Source organism: Passer domesticus, chromosome Z (genome assembly GCF_036417665.1).
Source record: "Passer domesticus isolate bPasDom1 chromosome Z, bPasDom1.hap1, whole genome shotgun sequence".
Classification (NCBI taxonomy): domain Eukaryota; kingdom Metazoa; phylum Chordata; class Aves; order Passeriformes; family Passeridae; genus Passer; species Passer domesticus.
This window is the reverse complement of record NC_087512.1, coordinates 50,866,055-50,878,062: the sequence shown is the minus strand read 5'-3', so window position 1 is coordinate 50,878,062 and position 12,008 is coordinate 50,866,055. Positions and strand designations below refer to the sequence as shown.

Below are 12,008 nucleotides of genomic sequence, written 5' to 3'. Positions count from 1 at the left end.
TTCAATTGACCTGTTTTATATCTTACCATATGTCAACAAGAGCTCTCATGGAATGAAACACTCAACATAGTCAAAATTGATGTTTTCTTTCCAGAATATGAAACTTGGTGGGTTTTATAACACATAATTCAGTTGAGCTTTATTTCTGCTTTTCCTCACACTTACTTTCACTTGAAAACATCAGAACACTGCATAATTGCAGTGCAGTGTTATCTAAGTAATCCATGAATTTGTGGAACATGCCACCAGACTTTACAACTTTACATCCCTGAGCTGTGGATCAGATGGGATGCATTCTCCTTAAGCATCCAGACAGTTTGTATTTAAAGGAAAAAGTAACCATTTAATTCTTGCCTCTGGATATCAGCTGTCTTCTTTTAGCTGTCTGCTTTTTTGGTGTTTTTTTGTTTGTTTGTTTGTTGGGGGTTTTTTTGTTTTGTTTTCGCGAGTTCACACAAAAGTTCCTGTACATGAAAGAGCAGTTTGTATTGTAATCTTTCCAAAAGTACAGTCACGGAAAGCAAAACAAATCTTCATGAAATTCTGAAGAAGAAAAAGGTAGGTATTTCGCATTGCATTTTCTACTTCTGAATAGAAATAGAATTTCTGAGTGCTGTCAATAAATCTGACTGTAATGATTTGATCTCCTCTTCCTGGAGATTTGACACGCTTAAAAAAAGACATCCTGGCAGAATAATTTATAACTACAGAGTTGTGGATTCTTTGGGCTCCTTTATCTCTGTTGGCAAATGGAATAGTGAAATATCAGGAACACAGAATTTACTCACTGGTTCTTCAGGCAGTCAGATTATAAAGGAAAATACAGACAAAGGTCATAAACTCATAAGGGAAATCTGGACAAGGCCACCAAGCCTCATGTCTTCATTTCCATGTCTCCTGAAGCTGGAAGTTTCTTTTCCTTCTTCCCTTGCTAACCAGGTGGCAAAATCTGTTCCAGAATCAGTGACAGGATCTTTTCAGTTCACACGTCTAGAATCAGAGCAAGGCAGAAAAGCCAAGAGTTCTTAAAAAAAAAAAAAGAAATCAAAAAAACAGTAAAGAGTAGGAAAAATGGTCTTCATTTGCTACTAGATGTGCCTGAAAAGGGGAATGCTTGTCTTGTGTCAGCTGGATGATGAATTGGGCCAATATCAAAGTACTTTGCAGGATGCAGTTCAGCCTGTTTCCTGTTGTGTGAAATGGACTCATCTGAGAGTACTGACCTTGGCATTAGCAGGTGGATGAAAACAAAGATAGACAGATAAAATTAACTTTGCCTGTAATCTGTAACAATTGTAGAGTCTCTAAAATTCACAAACTACAATAAAGTATGGAAATTTAATGAGCAAACATACAGTCTACAAGGGATGTAGGAGTCAGAGAACACAAATAGTAAATATGGGTCTTTGTTCACAGTATGTGCTTCTGATGGGGCTGTCTTCTCTTTGGATTTTGTTTGGGTTTTCTTTTTTTTTTTTTTTTGAAGATATCTGAACAGACAGCTGTACAGAGATGGCTGGCTGAGAGAAATGAAAATGTCTTGCCTTCTTATTTCATACCTACAACAGACAGTGGGGGAAAAAGAAGGAAAAAAAATATGGGAGAGCAAGAAATACGCCAGACGAGGTTCTAGCATGTTAACGTGACGGAAACTGCCATGAGTGTTGACATTTTGGCATTCAGAACTTGCTTTTACAGGGGTGTACGTGATGGAACGTGAACGTTCTTCACTTTCTCCGAGTGAAATATTCGCTATGAAGTGTAAATGAAAACCAAAGAGTTTTTCTCTACATTAGCTTGCCAGAACGTCTGGATTTGTATTTAAACGGGTTGGCAACACCGCGTTATCCTTGGGGCAAGAGAGCTCTTTGCCAGCCACGCCGACCACGCCGTTCCCCGGCATTCCACACAGTCCCACAGCGTCACGTGACGAGCGGGAACGACTCCTCAGGGGAACAGGTCCTGGCAGCTGCACGGGCGTCCCAAAAAATTCCCCCGCGGCAGGGTGGCATGGAAGAGGGTTTCGCCGAGCTTGGAGCACAGTTTCTCCACGTTTCGGGCCGGGTTCCCGGCTCGGTGGCAGGCGGAGCGCGGCGGGACCCGGCGGAGCGCGGCGGCGCACGCAGCTGCCAGGACCTAGCCAGGGCGCAGCTGCGCATGCGCGGCCTGCGCTCCTTCTCTTCGTCCGCTGCATCCCTTTCTTCATCCTCTTCCTGATCTTTTTCCTTCTTTCCTTCTTTTTCCCACCCCTACTCCTCTGCCGCTGCGGCCATGGGGAAGCTGAACGTGGTGATGCTGCGGTACCTGTCCCGGGAGCACTTCAGGGTGCTGACCGCGGTGAGCGGGCCGGGCCGGGCCGGGAGGGAGGGAGGGAAGGAGGGAGAGAGGGAAGGAGGGAAGGAGGGAGAGAGGGAGGGAGGGAAGGAGGGAGAGAGGGAGAGAGGGAAGGAGGGAGAGAGGGAGAGAGGGAAGGAGGGAGAGAGCTGCCTCCGCTGGTGCCGCTGCCGCCCCGGGGGCTCCGTGCTGGCCTGTCTGGGGAGGGCCCGGTTCGGGCCGGTATCTCCTTCGGCCGCCGGGCTGGGAGGCACAGGGAGTTCTTGGGGATGCCAGGGAAGTCCCTGGGGGTGCCCGGGTGGTCGCAGACCCGTGACGGTGAGGCAGCATCCCCAGCGTTTCTGCTCTTTGCCTCTGGGACTGAAATCTAATTAGCCACTCATGTCGTGGCTGGCACTGAAGAACTTCCGTGGGTGGGTTGTACACAGACTGCCAAGGAGCAGTGAAGCAAGTGGAAAGGTTTGTTAAAGCTTAAAACGTAGAAAGTTAAGTCTTAAAATTTGTAGTCTTTAAAAATTGCATATTTAAAAAGGGATTTTACTCTTGACCAGGTTCTGTACTTCATTGTACATCAACACAGGGCTGACAAATCTGTTTTTAATTACTCTTTTAGGTGGAAATGGGCATGAAGAACCATGAAATAGTTCCTGCTAGCTTAATTGCTTCCATTGCCAGCCTTAAACATGGTGGCTGTAATAAAATTTTGAGAGAGTTGGCGAAGCACAAACTTCTGGCTTATGAACGAACTAAAAGTGAGTTTGAATTCTGTCTTGGACTCCATTTCTTATCCTGTCCCCAGTGCCTCACAGGGGCACCTGCCCAACAGGTTGGGCTGTAGGAGTGCCCACAGTGTTTGCTGTGCCTTTTCTTGGAGTCAGCCTGGAAATGTGGGTTTGTACAGCACCAGGTGCTGTGTCTGCCTGTGTCTTCAGAAGTGAGAGACAGAAAAAAGATGAACAGTTAACTTTCTTTTTTGCTCAGAATAAGGTAAAAAGAATCATCACTTGAAGCAGTGTTCAAGTGCATGTAGGAATCAGCCCAAGTGGGTGATAGCCCCACAGTTCTGGAACAGACTGCGCAATCCTTGGACATTTCACTGCCTCAGGAACAGCTGCTAAAGCAGTATTTATTATCTGCTGTATGACAAGGTTGTGCAGGCCTCCCACCATTCCCTTCAGCCTTTTAGTTGGATCTGGCCCTGTGAACACAGTGGGGATGTCTGTGTTCTCCCTTTTGTCCCAGTTCTTCAGAGGATTGAGGGTTGCTGCAATCCAATTTAAACACCTTCACCATTCAGTCAAATGGGGCTGGTAAGAGCCAAGGGGTGAAATATTACTTGGGCACTATGTACTGCAAGAAACAAGACTAAATTGAGATTTATTTTAAATGTGATGTATACATAACAAAGAGTGAAATGTATTTTATTTTTACCCAGCTGTCCAGGGTTATCGGTTAACTAATGCAGGATATGATTACCTGGCTCTGAAAACTCTCTCTTCCCGACAAGTCATCAGTTCTGTGGGGAACCAGATGGGTGTTGGCAAAGAATCAGGTAAACTAAAATAACATTTAAAATAATTCTGTAATACTGCAAATATTTTGCTAGAAACTAAGGGAGTTTTCCTCTGGATAAGCAGATTAGTTAATCTGTCAAACCCCATGATATATTTGAACATGTTCAAGTGCTCTGTGAGGCTTCTGGCTACATTTGAGTATTTTTTTTACAACAGCGTAATTGCATTTTGCCCATTTTGTTCATTTCTTAATCCATTATTTAAAAAGGTGCTTCACAGGCAGGTGCTGCTTGTGTTGTGCTTTGTGAAGAGTTTTAAACCATGTAACAAAAAGATAATTTCAGCTTTTTCATCCCACTTAAAAATAAGGCAGTAAAGTAAAATAGACTCAAAACTATTGGAACACTATCTTCGTTCCTGTTATGTTCATGTAGTTTAACACAGAATGTGACTTTTGTAATTGGAGAAGGGGATTATTTGGGGCAAATGCTAGAAATTAAGTTTAGGGTATTTGTTAACACAAAATTAAGAGTCTGGTCCCTTGGGTTGTCTGTCCATTCATCAGGAAGGAGAAGCTCTTCCAGGATGTGGTTAAGAACATCAGAGCATTGAAAGATACTTCAGATCCCATCAGCATTTCCTTTATTGGAGTACCATGAACTCTTTAACAGTAGTTTCTTCATGTTTGAACTTTTGATGCACACTTTGTAATTAGCTGCCTTCGCTAAAACTTGTGGGTGAGAAAGGGTGAAGAGTGAGGTAACAAACTTTCACTACACTTTTTCATCTGGCTTGTTACATATGATTAATTTCTTTGGTCTGTGCTGTTACATATTTTCTAGATATTTATATTGTTGCCAATGAAGAAGAGCAACAGTTTGCCCTGAAGTTGCACCGGCTGGGGAGAACCTCCTTTCGCAACCTGAAAAACAAACGTGACTACCACAAGCACAGGCACAAAATGTCCTGGCTGTACTTGTCCCGGATAGCAGCAATGAAGGAGTTTGCCTACATGAAGGTAGGTGCCCACTCACACAGAGCCAGCAATGGTGGGACAGGCTGGAGGATGCTTCTCAGGCTGTCTTTTGATCACTTTGTGTTTGCAGTACCGGTAGGATTTATGCTTCATTTTTTTCTCTCCCCTCATGGATTTAAAGTATACATTTCAGAAAGTTTCAATGCAACATTCTTTGAACGCTTCCCAGTGCCAAAATTAAGTTTTGCCATTGAAATCACATAGAACGGTTTCAAGTATCATGAGAGAATTTCAAATCAATTAGATTATTTATGGATAGATAATCTGTATATCACCAGTTCTGCAGTTTTTCCTTCAAAATTTATTGCATAAACTAGGAAGGAGTTGTCATTTCTTAAAATTAACCTGTTTCTTATTTTACAAAGCTTTCACTTGTTGCTGTGCTGTTGAGGGAAATCTTTCAGGTCAAAACTGGTGTTTTGATCTAAAAAGGCACACTTAGTTCTGCACTGTGAGAAAATATTTCATTATACTGCTGATCTTGAATTCTGTGGTTTTTTACCTGCTTCAAAAAACCACAAATGTTGTATATTGATGAAAGATGGTAGCTGAAAACTAATTATTAATAAAAACTTAGTTTCATTTCTCCTTTTGTATTATCCAGGAGTAATATATACATGAAATTAAGTTCTTGTAAAAAAAAAGAACCATGATTAATTGTCTCAGTGGCTTCCACGGAGAGAGAAAGAATTAACACCATCATTTAGAACCTCTGTCCTGGTGGTCCAGCTGGTAAAGCCTTGTGTGATCAGAACCTGTAGGAATGTAGTTGTGAGGGTCAGGTTTCCTGAGCAGAGGATTGGGTAAGGTTTAATTGAGTGATGAAAAGCAGTAATACTTAAGTAATAAAAACTGTATTTATGTTGCTTTAACTTAGGACTCTCTAGAAAAGTTCACTGGTAACAACCAGAATGAGTGAAAACAGAATGAACCCCTAAAAAAGTTGAGTGGATCCAGTGAATGACTAAATTTGTGCTAGAAAATGCAAACAGGAGAGCTTCAGAATATTATGACCTATCTTTGGTTAATCTTATGTAAGATAGTATATAGCTGTGTGGTATAAAGCTGATTGTTACCATTTAGAAATGAACTTGTGTTCACATACACAAACAAACATACTTGTGTTTACAGCAACTGAGTACAGATTGACTAATCAGGCCAGGAGTCTATTGGCAGCAGCTTAGTGTGGAATTCTTTTCTAAAGCCAAACACCCCATTTCCTATTTCTATTACTGATTCCACAGACTAATGTACCAGGTAAAGTTCTGTCATTTCTCCAGTTTGTTCTGATTTTCTTCCAGATGCATGGTAATTAAACTGTAGGCAGTGCACTCAGTGTCTAATTTTATTGTCTTTGCAGTGAGAGTTCCAATGGCTGTGAGGCTGTTTTCCTTCCTAGGCATGTGATTTGGGCAATATATGCTGCTATCACAGTGATATGTACTGCTTATCTTAGGTGGGGGTTTGTCAATATGTGTAATGTTTCCTTAACTATTTAATTTTAATTTTTCAATGTGTTATCTCTTTCCAGGCTTTGCATGACAGAGAATTTCCTGTTCCAAAGCCCATAGACTACAACAGGCATGCAGTTGTTATGGAACTTGTTGATGGATATCCTTTGTAAGTAGTGAAAGCTTGAATTCTGTATGTTACAGAGACCCTGACCACCTTAGGAAAAGTAACACAGTTAGGATTTTTCCTTGTTTTCTACACAGAAATTGCACATTCTATATGTTACTTCTTATATAGTGTATTAATATTCCTCATGTTCTGAGCTCCACTTTGTGATCCTTGCTCTGTTAATACAGGTGAGTTTGTAACTCAGTTCTGTGCTGTTTATAACAGACTACCACGTATAATCTGTTTCTTAGAGAAACATTATTTTGCTTTGAGTTTTCCAACCTCTAGAAACATTAAATATTATTGAGGTTTGTAGGTGAAGGGTTGGTTTGCTTTTGAATGCAAAATGCCTGTCTCTTTCATACAATAACCCAGGTCTAATCCAGAGAATTGAGGTGTCTAGTTATAGAACTAACTGGTCCATTGTCTTGTATAGGATTCAAGATTTTAAGTTTAATCAAAAGGGAATTAATTCCAAAGTAAAACAGTTGAAGAATAATGTAGAAAAGACTTGCCACTCTCATTTGTTAAATAATTCTACATCCATTGTGTTAATAGAACACTTTAAGTTCCTTGTGGCAGTCTGCAGTGGAAGTTTAGTTTTTCTTCTTTTCCTAACATAATCTAGAAAGTTTGATTTTGTAAAAGAAAATTCCACGGGCCATTTGAATTTCAGTGTAAGAAGATTTAGCTCCTACTGACATCATAAGATTACCTAAAACAGGGGAAACATAAAAGTTTGCTAGTCCGTTATTTACATAATGCATTATGAGAGGAGTGCTCAATGGGAGACAATGAGTGAGTTCAGGTTAGGTTTAGCCTGGATATAAGGAGGTATTTTTTGCTCCTCTTGAGGACAGAGCGGCAGTGGCACAAGTTGCTTGTGAAGGTTTCACTTTCTTTCTCCATTCCCAGAAGTTTTCTATCCCAACTAGACAGAGACCTGAGCACTGTGGTCTGGTCTCAGATTTGACCCAGCTGGACCAGAGACCTGAGGGCCCTTTTAATTTGAATTACTCTGGCATTCTGTCAAATGTATTTCATATACTTTATCTGTATTTTTAAATCAAGTCTTTCAAGGTTGAGATTTTTTAATTTTCCTCAACTTTTCAGGTGCCAGGTGCGCCAAATGGAAGATCCTGCTGCCGTCTACAGTGAATTAATGGACCTGATTGTAAAACTTGCCAATCATGGTCTGATCCATGGGGATTTCAATGAGTTTAATCTGATCTTGGATAATAACGACCATGCCACTTTGATTGATTTTCCTCAGATGATGTCAACATCACATGCAAATGCTGAATGGTAGGTTTAGATCTAAAGGTGTTTCCCAGGTGAATCTGACAAATGCTGATGAAAGCAAAGAGTCAACCATGACTTGTTTCCATAAGTCTTCTCCTGAATCTTTTTCTGCCAGTGTTGTGATGCAGCACAAGTAATGTTCCAAACAAAGAATGAGTAGCAATATCTCTGCAGAATAAATATGTGATTAATTGCTTCTCAGAGATAATATTGTTTGGTTAAGTAACACTCAGAAATGAACTGTATCCAGTTTCCCTTCCTAGTCTTTTGGCTATTTTCAAATAAAACTGTGTAGGGTAAATGCTTCTTATTGCAATAGACTTCACTGATTTTTTTGTTTGTACAATTCTGTATTTTTTACAGGTATTTTAACAGAGATGTTAACTGTATTAAGGAGTTCTTCAAGAAACGCTTCAACTATGAGAGTGAGCTCTTCCCAACCTTCAAAGACATCAGGTAGAAATGACCAGATGAATTTGAGTTCTACTTACGGCACTAGTATTGGTATTCTGAGAAAAGTGAATTCCTATGAGAGATGCTTATGGGAGAAATAAAAAAAATAGGCCTGACTATGTAATTTTAAGTTATATTTTTCTCATCTCTATTGTGTTTTCTTCAAGTAAGTGGTTTTCAAGTGTGCTTTAAAATCCTCTGCTGCCTTCTTTGTCTTCTTGCAATCAAGGAAGAGAAGTCAACCTGAAAGCTTGATCCAAATGGTGAATGTCCAGGAAATTTTAACAGTGATGCAGAATCAGCCTGTTTGATTTTAATTGACAGTTTAACAATTCTGATATAGTGAAGATTTATTTGGGTTTCTGTTTCAAAATTATTTTTTAAATGCTTATAATTAGAGTGGCTGCCTCCTTAGGGATTATTACATTTAAACTTTTCTTCCTAGAGTCTTCTGCTCCCTCTGAAAAGTAAATTTACTTTTCACTCATTTTAAGAGCAAAACTTACACTGAAACTGTGTAAAGAGACTGAAACTGTTACAATGAACACTTTTCCTAAGGAGTTCCACACTTTAATCAGCCCTTGTATGTAAGACTCTTTATTATTCTGCTTGCTTAAGCATGATTTGAACTTAAACCAAAATGTTATTCCTGCTAAAGTAGAAAAATTTCCTGAAAAAAACCCCAACTATAAATGCAGGTTATGGAGATGGAATCATCTTCTGGAGGAGTTTCCTTCCTTGGATTACATTCTAAATTAGTATTTCACCAAAAGCTCAGCACCATCATGTATTTTGTGTCCTTCAACACTGTATCTTTTTTGTTAATAGTGGGTAATTTTAGTCTAATTTCGTTGGCATTTTAAACCCAAAATGTAGTATATTGGTAACTTGGCTTATTAAATTTAGCATATTAAAAGAAAACATTCCTTTTTTACAGGAGAGAGTGTTCTCTTGATAAAGAGATTGCTGCCAGTGGCTATGCAAAGGAAATGGAGGAAGATGGTGAACTGCTTTACCCCACAGGTTCTGACGAGGATGACGATACAGAGGTGTTAGGACTTCCAGAGAATGCTGAGAAAGAGCTCAACTTCTTCAGCAAAAATGAACAAAACAGTGAAGACTTCACATGTGAAGGAGGTGATTTCTCTGAAAGCAGAGCCTCTGACAATGCTGCAAGCAGCAGTGAGGAAGAGGTTGATACAGCTGAAAGCAGGGAAAATACACAAAGACTAAATGTGGCAGAGTTGAGTTCAGCCTTGGAAGAAGATGAAGGGCCAGTTGTGGCTTGGAAGTCTGGTGAAGATGCAGAGAGTTCTGCAATCACTTCTTTTAAGGGCAAAAGACTAACTGAAAGTGCTGCTGAACTGGAAGGTCAGGCAGGTCAAGGTGGATGCTGTGAGGGTAAGAAGAATGAAGATGAGTGCCCTGAGCTGGTCAACTCATCAGCTTTAAATGAGGAATTCAGTCATTACAGGTAAAGATTCACATTGACTGTCTAGAAGTCTGGCCCTTTCCCTGCCCCCAAAAATGTAAATGTGTCAAGTAGCTCAAGAAGGACTGCTCTTCAGCTGCCCTTGTTAAAACTGAAGACTAAAAACTAAATTTATTTTGAAAATATACCAGTAAATATCCTTCCTATTTTTGGTGTTGTTGTCTAGCTCTGTTGTATTTATCTAATGAGAAAACAGGTTTTGCACTTCAAAGACCAACCTGTTTTCTGTGGTGGATTTTTCTCCTTTGTCTTCATTTCAGCTAATATTGATAATGAAGGAGTTCTTGATGTTAAAATACTGCTTCTAAATAACTTCCCTGAGGAAGTTTATAATTCAAATACTTTGTGTCAAAGGCAAATGTTCTGCTACTCAGTCAGCTGAAGTTATCAAGAACAAGCTGCTTGGAGTGTTTAATTCAAATATATTGTACTGTATGTTGTTCTGGCTTTTAATTCCTTTCCTGACATACTTAGAAATTCCTGCTGGCCTTCAGACTAATCCCTTGTGTGTGAAATTATATTTCTTGAGTTTGCCGGCCCACCATGTATGTGGATGCAGAGATAATACTCTTCCTTTGCTTTTGCTTTTCTGTTAAATACTGTCAAAACCTTGTGCAGGATCTGAAGTGTTTTAGTCCCCTGAGGTTTCCCTTCTTCTGCTCCATACTTACATGCCTGTTGTGAAACAAATTATTCTTTCACAAAGTGCCTGTCTTGGACAGTTAAAGCTTGCATGTACTGTTACAAGTTTTCAATTGTAGCCCAGAAAATGAAGACACAAACCGGGTGCTTGTAAAGGCAAAGGTGTATTTATCTTGCTCATGGGGTAATACATTGATTTATGTGTTTCAGTAATGAAAAGTGTATTGTTCCCATGGCTGGGCACAGAACAAGGACTAAGAGCATCACATCAGTCAGAAGTGCTGGGAGCTGTTCAACCATTCCTCCGGTAAATATTATTTAGTTATGTTGTCATCTAGTTTACCCTCTCACCACCTTAAATTGCACATAGCTGTTAGATCCTGTTTCTGAAATTCTTCTCTGGCATGAATCATCTTTAAAAACAGTTGCCATCTACCTCTCCAGTGTGTATCTCCATTTCCACAGAAAAATTGGACTTATACTGCTGTAACTGCTTACAAGGAATGCTGTCCAGCATTCTCCTGCATATTTTGTTTTTTGTTCTCTCACTGAAGCTCCATATCAACACTAACAACTCTCATTTACCCAGTAACTAATTTATATTAATATATGTTAATGCACTAACAGTATCAGTTCATCCATTTCTGTTGCTAGTCGCAATTAATATTTTTTATCTTGAATGTGGATACTTGAGTTTAGATTAAATTTTGCCTTTCTCACCTCTCTTCTTGGAGATTTCTTGTTTTCTGTTAGAATCAGTCATATTTTTGTAATCTAAATTTTGGAATAACCACTGTGCTAAAAAAACAAGCACAAACCAAACAATTACTGCTGGGCATGGAATGTTCTGCAGTATAATCAGCTTTTACATTTTTTTGTAAGGCCTGTGTTCTGCACTGAGAGGTGTGAGTCCTTTAGCATTTCAGTAGGGAACACACTTGAAGATTAACTTCAAAATTATAAAAATATTTGAAATGTTATTTATTTTAATGAAGACTATCAGAGCACACACACAACACTCCATGCAGACCTTGTCCATAGCAGAGAATCCGCTTTTTCAGTCAGCTGAACTGTTTTATAATTTTCTTACAAGAAAAGAACACTGTTCATTTCTACAGTGAAGGTGAACATCATGAATCACGAATGTTCATGCTGGTCCTGAAAAGATTCTGACGTCATGTCACGTCATACTGCTAAATGATTTAAAGAAGTTTTGATGACAAATTGCATGTTTGTTTGTAGGAGCTGGTGAAACAGAAGATAAAGCGTCAGCTGACCAAGCAGCAGAAATCTGCTCTGAAGCAACGGCTGCAAAAAGGGGAGGCAAATATTTACACCAAGCAGCGTCGAGAAAATATGCACAACATTAAGTCAAGCTTGGATGCAGCAAATTTCTGGGGATAATTTATTAAAGCTCCTATGGAACATGAGGAATAGGTAAAAGGATCATGCTAATTTACCAATAATCCTTTTATGTAAAGGAGCAATCTGCTATGCAAACCAGATGTTATTCTGGGAGTTAATAAATCTTATTCTCATTTCTGTGACTTTGACTGGGAGGTTGTGTTTTGTGTTTCTAGTCAAAACTGTTGACTGTAATTTACATTATATCAGT

General features: G+C 39.6%; 1 protein-coding gene across 1 annotated transcript; it reads left to right on the top strand.

The window, feature by feature from the left end:
• The first annotated feature begins 1,677 nt into the window (after positions 1 to 1,677).
• On the top strand, positions 1,678 to 11,940 carry RIOK2 (RIO kinase 2). Its single transcript, XM_064405773.1, has 10 exons — positions 1,678 to 2,337; positions 2,948 to 3,086; positions 3,770 to 3,886; positions 4,691 to 4,866; positions 6,416 to 6,504; positions 7,618 to 7,809; positions 8,170 to 8,262; positions 9,197 to 9,733; positions 10,604 to 10,700; positions 11,636 to 11,940. The coding sequence occupies exons 1-10, from the start codon at positions 2,272 to 2,274 to the stop codon at positions 11,795 to 11,797; spliced, it is 1,668 nt and encodes a 555-aa protein (XP_064261843.1). The 5' UTR covers positions 1,678 to 2,271; the 3' UTR covers positions 11,798 to 11,940.
• Positions 11,941 to 12,008: the final 68 nt, after the last annotated feature.